Here is a 9110-nt window from a genome sequence, read left to right as displayed (position 1 = left end):
AAATGGAGCCGCAAAATGTCGCCATCACTCTACAGATGAATAATGAGAAGATGGAGGTATTATCAAATGAAGCTGATGGACATGCTGTTGTTGATGCAGCTTGTACGCAGCTTGTACAAAGACGGTATGTGGACAAAACCTAAATGAAACTGCTTTTGTTTTTGGGGATGGTAGAAAGGTTTTTTCCCATAAAGCAGCACGTATACCAGCTTGCATTGCGGGTGGTAAATGCACAATTGATACTGAAGTTGTTGCCGGAACATTCCTCTACTTTTTAGCAAAACTTCCCTAAAGAAAGCAGAAACTCAAATTGATTTAAAAAACGATAAAGTCAAAAAATCAAGTTAAAATTATTCAAGTAAAACTGCTTTTTGTTTTTGGTGATGGTAGAAAGGTTTTTTCCCATAAAGCAGCAACACGTATACCAGCTTGCATTGCGGGTTTTAAATGTACAATTGATACTGAAGTTGTTGCCGGAAACATTCAGCAAAACTTCCCTAAAGAAAGCAGAAACTCAAATTGATTTAAAAAACGATAAAGTCAAAATGTTTGGGCATGATGTAAAGGTTATAATTACAGGAAGTGGACATTATTGTGTTGGTATTTATTCAGGTCAACCTGTAAGAAGTAAAGAGTATGTGAACTTATTACTTCTTGATGAACATCAATCAACTCAACTGAATCTTTAAAGTAAACCTTCATAAAATTACATAAACAATTCGATTGAAAACTTGAATAGACTTTTGCAAAGAGCCGGTATGTTACCTTCAAAGTATCACGAAATAATTGCGGATGTCGTATCTAACTGTAGTGTGTGTAAGGTGCACAAAAAAGGAAATTTGTAAGTTTATCATGGAGTGAAAACTGTAAGTTTATCATGTATGTTACCTTCAAAGTATCACGAAATAATTGCGGATGTCGTATCTAACTGTAGTGTGTGTAAGGTGCACAAAAAAGGAAATTTGTAAGTTTATCATGGAGTGAAAACTGTAAGTTTATCATGGAGTAAAAACTTTAATGGTTGTGTTTCTATGGATTTACATCAGTTAGAACCCAATTTGTGGTATTTTCATATTATTGATATGTTTAGTCGTTTTAATGCATGTATTATTACTTCCAAAATGTCCAGTGTTATCGTTAAATGTTTCTTAAAAAACTGAGTAAGTCTTTTTGGGGCACCACAAAGAGTATTAACTGGTAATGGGCGTGAATTTGACAATTCTGAGTTTCGTGAATTGTGTAGAAAATTTAATATTTCTGTTTTAATTACTCTTGCGTACTCTCCGTGGAGTAATGGTGTACGTGAAAGACAAAATGTGTAGAAAATTTAATATTTCTGTTTTAATTACTCTTGCGTACTCCCCGTGGAGTAATGGTGTACGTGAAAGACAAAATCATTATCCGTAAAGTCAAATATGACGAAAGTTGTGACTGGACAACAGCCGTAGTCTTGGGCTTTCAGTGCAAAGGATGCACGGATTAACCATACCGGTTATAGTCCGTCTCAACTAGTTTTTGGTTAAAATATTTCCTTGCCCTCTGTGTTATCGTTAAATGTTTCTTAAAACTGAGTAGGTCTTTTTGGGGCACCACAAAGAGTATTAACTGATAATGGGCGTGAATTTGACAATTCTGAGTTTCGTGAATTGTGTAGAAAATTTAATATTTCTGTTTTAATTACTCTTGCGTACTCTCCGTGGAGTAATGGTGTACGTGAAAGACAAAATCATTATCCGTAAAGTCAAATATGACGAAAGTTGTGACTGGACAACAGCCGAGTCTTGGGCTTTCAGTGCAAAGGATGCACGGATTAACCATACCGGTTATAGTCCGTCTCAACTAGTTTTTGGTTAAAATATTTCCTTGCCCTCTGTGCTTCTTGATAACAGCCCCAATCCAAGTGAACCAACAGAAGACAGAGACCTAACAATGCATTTAAATGCACTACACGCAGCTAGAAGAGCTTACATGGCAGGAGACATCGGACAAGATCAAGCGAGCTCTTAGAAAACAAACCAGAAGGACCAGAGAATATTATTTAGTCGGTCAACTGGTCTACTACAAAAGAAATTAGTCGAGAATTTGGAGAGGACCAGCAAAGGTTTTGGTGCAAGATGGCCCCTGTTGTTTTTCTGCTGCACGGTGGTCAGTTCCTCCGTGTCCATGTGTGTAGACTTGAACTTGCCAATGAAGAAAGGTCCTTAAATATGAATGGGGGAATCAAAACAAGCCGGTTACACAAGACACACACGAGGACTCGTGTTCAGAGTCCGATTATGAGATTTCTTCCCCATCGAGGGACAATTTATCAGAAGAACCTCATTATGAAATAAGGGATTCCTCTGATGAAGGTCTGAGAAGTGCAATTTTACCTCCTGCTCCTTCTAAGAATCCTCCCAGGCTAAATATAGCAAAACTAAACTAACAGCAAGTTCTTTCGTTTAAAAAGGAGTTCAACACACTGCAACTGTTTTAAGCCGTGCAGGAAAAGCAACGGGTAAATAAAACCTGTTATAATATTCTTTATGAATACCTCCTGAATTATAAAGGGGCAAGACTTGGGTAGATTTCAATAAAATGGAAAATGTTACTAGTGGGACTCTTACCAATACAGAGAATGTTGAAACCAGAGTGACAGAAGAAGTGTTTCAAATCAATGATGTTTCTTTTGATCAAGCAAAAAAGGCAGAACTAAATTCTTGGAAAGAAAACAAAGTTTATACTGAAGTCCCAATTTCCGAATTTAAATGCAAAATCATCTCCATACGATCGCTGTATACGTTAAAAGATGTCAATGGTTCTGTTAAGCCTGTTGGTTAAAGGGTATCAGAAGAGTGTACTAAGAATTTGGAAAAGGACTCGCCAACCTTTTGCAAAAACTCTCTTCGTAGCATTGATATCAAGACTGCGTTTCTTCAAGGTGAAAGCATGGATCGGAATATTTACCTTCGTCCTCCGAGTGAAGCAAATTGTAAAGATGGTGTGTTATAGAAGCTGGAAAAGTGTGTTGGTTTAGCGTGTAGCGATCGACGTGTAAAAGCGGTAGGTTTAACTTTAATTCACCCCAAATTTACTGAGATCTTTAGATTGAGCTTGTACCACAGTTAACATATGCCGTGTGTAACCTATTGTACTTACGTCTTAATCAGTAAGCGGTGTCACAATTTCCTGTTCGTGTGTGTATGTTAGGAAACGCCTGTCCACGTCTTACTACGGACCCTTTAATCTCGTGGACAGGCGAGTTGGGTGGGTTTCGCAATATCGCCTTTTTTCTTCTGTGTGTCTCTGCCACGTAGTGGAGCTTGTTTTAAGGACCTGTTTTGTATGAATCGCACTCTTTCTCGCCTTATCTTCGTTGTGTGACCATTCGAGTTGGGTGGGTTTCGCAATATCGCCTTTTTTCTTCTGTGTGTTTCTGCCACGTCGTGGAGCTTGTTTTAAGGACCTGGGGGGACATACTCGTCACAGTGCGTAAAAGTTGTTCGTAAGCGTAACGCACTCCATAGTCTACGCACTCGTAACGCAATCACTCTTCGTTAAAAAAATCGGGATACTCGTAAAGCCGGGTGCACACTGCCAAACGATACGATAACGATAGGGAAATCCCCAAACCTTAACCGACTGCTCCCTGATGCGTTGAACCGACGTTTACGATTGTTAACGATGGACATACACATTGCTTCCGACGGCCAGTTCGCAGTTACGTATTGTGTATTCAAGACCAATGACATCTGATTTATTGGTTTATTGTTTTGAACTGATTATTTTGTACATATTCAGCTTAATATGTCAAACCAGACACTGCTACTTGCAAATAATCCTAACATAACATTTAGTTTTACTTTTTATTTTTGTGTCAAAACACAAGTACTGAAACTAAAAACTGTTTACATATAAAAGTACTGAAAATAAAACAAGTGTACGTATAAAATAAAAGTAACCATACAAAAAACTTTAGGTACAAGTAAAAAAACTACCAACACAGAAAAATAATGAACTATAAAATTCAAACATTTGAAAATCTAAATAACAGGGCTCAAGTATATCAGCATACTGGCAGTGAAAAAGCACCAAGTGGTAATGAAGAAGTAAACAATTAAAGTGCATATAGAATGTTAACAGTTATAATGACTCAGTTGAAACTGGCGCAATGTCAGCACTCAGCATATTTGTAGTTTGCAGTATGTAAACTTCAACAATATTTGATAGTATGCTCCTCAACTCTAGTTGCCACGAATGCTGCAAAATGCAAATTTGTCGAGTGTAGATGGGGTACATACTTTTTCCAGTATATTGCTTGACAATACATTGATCATTTGACTCTGTTTCAAAGAAGGTTTGTTTAAACAGAGTAAAAATAAAGCAACTCATTAGAGTAACTGAGTTACAAAACTACTATCAGTTGATCTCTTTTGTCATTTCTTAAAAGGCTCTGTTTCAGTGGACATAACTGTTTGGTGGCCATCTACTGGCTCTGTATCCAGTAAAAAGGTCATATCATCCTGCAACAGCAGGGCTTTCACATTGAGTAATGTTTGTTGCTGAGCTGTGAGCTTCTTTAATAATTGGAAAATTATCTTTGGTGTTGCAAATGGAGTATGCAAAATCAATTGACACTTGCGAACTGCAATTGACACTTGCGAACTGATATAAATTCTAAATATACCTTTTGTATTTCATGAAGCTCTGTCTTAAAAGTGTAGTTGCTTAAAGTACGGCCAAGTTTCCGGTGCTTTAGAAGCTGATTTACTTGGTACTTCTGTACTTGTTTATGTTTTCGAGCATATGTACTTCTAATATTATTCTATAATTGAACTGCAATTAATTATGGAGACAATTAATACATGCAAAGACTGGTTTAAACAAAACCATTTTTATACCTGTGCTGCCTGTAGCTTCTTAATTTTCATGTACTTTCAGTGTTGTGTATGTTCTTTTTGTCTGGATGATATTGGTTGTACAGTAATGGCAAGCCAGAAATTATATCAATAAATTATCTGTTTACATTGTCATCATCCATATTTTCAAATTACTGTACAGTCTAAAAACACAGTCTACTAGCGAACTGCAATTGACACTTGCGAACTGATATAAATTCTAAATATACCTTTTGTATTTCATGAAGCTCTCTCTTAAAAGTGTAGTTGCTTAAAGTACGGCCAAGTTTCCGGTGCTTTAGAAGCTGATTTACTTGGTACTTCTGTACTTGTTTATGTTTTCGAGCATATGTACTTCTAATATTATTCTATAATTGAACTGCAATTAATTATGGAGACAATTAATACATGCAAAGACTGGTTTAAACAAAACCATTTTTATACCTGTGCTGCCTGTAGCTTCTTAATTTTCATGTACTTTCAGTGTTGTGTATGTTCTTTTTGTCTGGATGATATTGGTTGTACAGTAATGGCAAGCCAGAAATTATATCAATAAATTATCTGTTTACATTGTCATCATCCATATTTTCAAATTACTGTACAGTCTAAAAACACAGTCTACTAGCGAACTGCAATTGACACTTGCGAACTGATATAAATTCTAAATATACCTTTTGTATTTCATGAAGCTGTCTTAAAAGTGTAGTTGCTTAAAGTACGGCCAAGTTTCCGGTGCTTTAGAAGCTGATTTACTTGGTACTTCTGTACTTGTTTATGTTTTCGAGCATATGTACTTCTAATATTATTCTATAATTGAACTGCAATTAATTATGGAGACAATTAATACATGCAAAGACTGGTTTAAACAAAACCATTTTTATACCTGTGCTGTCTGTAGCTTCTTAATTTTCATGTACTTTCAGTGTTGTGTATGTTCTTTTTGTCTGGATGATATTGGTTGTACAGTAATGGCAAGCCAGAAATTATATCAATAAATTATCTGTTTACATTGTCATCATCCATATTTTCAAATTACTGTACAGTCTAAAAACACAGTCAAATCTTATTAACCGACACACTTATTATGTCTGTAAATTGGTTCAATTAAATATATTGCTAATCGACTTTAATAGTAAAGTTTTAGTTTACCTTTTGTTTGTTTGTTTGTTGGAGCATGATTGATATCACTGTAATTTCTTGTTGTACTAAAAACAGCTTCTTACGCTCAATTTTACACTTGTATACGAATTATATTATGCCATATTGGTTCAATTAAATATATTGCTAATCGACTTTAATAGTAAAGTTTTAGTTTACCTTTTGTTTGTTTGTTTGTTGGAGCATGATTGATATCACTGTAATTTCTTGTTGTACTAAAAACAGCTTCTTACGCTCAATTTTACACTGGTATACGAATTATATTATGCCATTGGTGTCTCGCAGTATAAAAAAATAATTCTAGAATAAAATACTACTCTGCTCAGCACTTCTGATAAACACGTGCAGCTTCCAGCTGAATTTATTTCATTACGACGTGCGATACGACACCGATCGAGTAGGATTGAATTCTACTCGATCGGCCCGTCGTACGAAGCACTTCTCGCGTCGGTCGAGTCTCGAAATTTCACTTCTCCACGTATGCTCTGACGCAGTCTGCATTAGCATACGTAACGACCTGTCGGCGTCGGATCAGAAGGCGTTAACGACGCGATAACGACGGCAGGGTGCATTGGGCTTTACAGTGCGTTAGGAGTGCGCAGACAAACGAGGGAAACGTAAGAAAAAAGTAGTTTTGCGTAGGATTTTTGACGTTTTACTATAGTAACGTCACAAGACTCATAATACAGTGTAAAATATTAAAATGGCGGGACGTACAAGATCGGCAAAATGGACTGAGGATGAAATGACAGTATTAGTAAACTCCGTGGAAAAGAATGCAAGAGTAGCATTAGGTTCGTTTTCAGATCGCATTACTTACCAAGATAAAAGAACCTTCTTTGGAAAACGATAACAGCAAACGTAAGTATTGTCATTTGTTGTTGTGTAGCAGCTGTAACTTATGCTGCTTGTGCAGGTTAACGCTGTAACTCTTTCCGAAATTCCACGGAAAGACAAAGATGTCCGAAAAAAGTGGTTTGACCTCAAAACTTCTTCCAAAAAGGTAGTTTCCGCGTGGAAGTTAGAATGCCAAATAAACGGGGGTGGCAAAGTCTGTGTTCCCGAACCCACCGAACGTCACTACAAAATCATCTCAATTATTGGGGATGAAGCCGTAAAGGCATTAAAGGAACCCATAATATGGATTTGTCCAACGGTAAATGTGTTTCATACTGTTATATGAATGTACGAAACGTACTCAAAATATACAATACAAGTGTTTGGACTGAAACATGAACGTTGTTTACTTGGTTTCAGAGGACAGCATCTGCGAAACATTACAACTCTGCACAAGTATGCTTGCAACTCCTGTACCGACGCCTCCTCAACTATTAGAATTGGTTCCCGACTCTCCTCCTGTTGAAATGCCCCTCACATTTACTGAAATGAGCCCGGTCACTACTGCTTCGTATTCGAGGGCCAGTTCATTTGAGATTGAAAGACTTGCTTTAAAAACATGTTAAATTGCCTATACGCTATTCATTTGTTTAGTTTCGTTCTTTATTATTTCTTTATTTCGTTCATTGTGTTTGTGTTTAATAAACTGTTGCAACTGAACGCTCAAAGGGACATTTAGATTACCTAATATCATTGATCACTGTCAATACTGCCGTTACGGTTTATCTAATGAGGTCATTAACTATTAGGGTAACAGAGTCTACGTCATGTCGTGACGACAACATTTTTACGACGCAGAGACACAATAAAAATGACCCCCCCCCCTACGAAAACAAGCTGTTAGGAGTTATTTGATTTTATTCAAACCTATTTACAACAGCGTTTCGCACATTAACTCCTCCTCTTTCCTATGGAGACGTCATGTTTTCGGAATCCACGCTGCTAACCTCGTCCACCAACAGAGCAGCATTTTCTTGGGTTTCGGGAGGCATTGGAACTCCTCTGCGGCGACAGATATTGTGCAATATACAACATGCCATCGTAATTTGACAAGCCGTCTTAGGAGTGTAACACAGTCTGCCACCAGAGTGATCAATAATTCGCCATCGTTGTTTTAGGATTCCAAATGACCTAAATTCAAGAAATATTTAAGTTTTACATACTTAAAAATTGAACATTTAAAACCTACTTTTCCACCAATGATCGTGTTTTCTTATGCGCGTTGTTGAACCGTTTCTGTGCTCCAGTTGACGGTTTACCAAAAGGTGTCATTAGCCAACTTTTAATGGGTATCCGCTGTCCCCCAAAAAAATTCAGTTGCCTCAAAACGTCGGAATACTCCGCAGTTTTTTAAAATAAAAGAATCGTGTGTGCTTCCCGGCCATCTTGCAACAATATCGCGAAACACGTAATCGGCATCACATATAGCCTGACAAAGAATTATTCGTCAAGACCTATAAATGATTTGAAAAAAAGTAACTCTTACCTGCACATTGATGGAATGAAAACCTTTTCGATTCACGTATAAATGCTCGTTTTGACTCGGAGCTATGATCGGAATATGAGTCCCGTCAATGCAACCAACAACTGACGGGAAATGAGCAAGTTGATAAAACTGTTGCTTGATTTGCATTTGCTCATTTCAGTCTGGCATATTTGCTCATTTCTGTCTGGCATATATATATGATCTTTCGCCATGCCGCACAAACTCTCATGGAATTTTGTAAATACTCGACTGACCCTCGGTTGAGTAACATTAACGTAATCTTTGCTTACATTTTGAAAACTACCTGACGCCAACAATTTTAAGGCAATGAGGACTTCCTGTTCAACACTGAGTGTGGTGGAAATCATTCGTTTTTTCTTCATGTCTTCCCGTACCATATCACATACCTCCAAAATTGCTTCTTCTGACATTCTATATTCCGCAATAAGTTTACTATCTGCCAACAATAGAGGGTTTCGTCTTTCTGGGTACCTCTGTGATGCCCTTGCTCTTACAAAACCAATGTAAGCCGCCATATTTTACCAAATAACACTGTTCGTAGTTTTTTACGCAACCTCCCGACATTGCGCAGAACTACGCACTGTGTTTTTTCCTACGCACAGCAGATAGTCTGACGTGTATACCGATTTTTTTTAGCGCAATGCGTAGGCGGCTACGCATTCGCTCGAGTT

General features: G+C 37.3%; 1 protein-coding gene and 1 long non-coding RNA gene across 2 annotated transcripts; both read right to left on the bottom strand.

Moving 5' to 3' along the window:
* Positions 1–3831: 3831 nt before the first annotated feature.
* Positions 3832–6624, bottom strand: LOC149723551 (uncharacterized). Its single transcript, XR_016386911.1, has 3 exons — positions 6027–6624; positions 4667–5821; positions 3832–4322 (listed from the first exon to the last, which is right to left on the bottom strand). It is a non-coding gene; the product is annotated as an uncharacterized LOC149723551 (long non-coding RNA).
* A 1225-nt stretch (positions 6625–7849) lies between these two features.
* On the bottom strand, positions 7850–9084 carry LOC149723550 (uncharacterized). The gene is made up of 2 exons (XM_089893556.1): positions 8122–9084; positions 7850–8063 (listed from the first exon to the last, which is right to left on the bottom strand). Exon 1 carries the CDS (start codon positions 8952–8954, stop codon positions 8481–8483), a length of 474 nt encoding a protein of 157 aa, XP_089749682.1. The 5' UTR covers positions 8955–9084; the 3' UTR covers positions 7850–8063; positions 8122–8480.
* Positions 9085–9110: the final 26 nt, after the last annotated feature.

The sequence above is a fragment of the Ciona robusta genome, unplaced genomic scaffold (genome assembly GCF_009617815.1).
Source record: "Ciona robusta unplaced genomic scaffold, ASM961781v2 AP042746.1".
NCBI classification, from domain to species: Eukaryota; Metazoa; Chordata; class Ascidiacea; order Phlebobranchia; family Cionidae; genus Ciona; species Ciona robusta.
This window is presented reverse-complemented; position numbering and strand designations above follow the sequence as displayed.

What these genes read in the sequence shown, in the direction of transcription:
- LOC149723550 (XM_089893556.1), bottom strand. Translation starts at nt 8,954, where the DNA reads ATGGCGGCTTACATTGGTTTTGTAAGAGCAAGGGCATCACAGAGGTAC.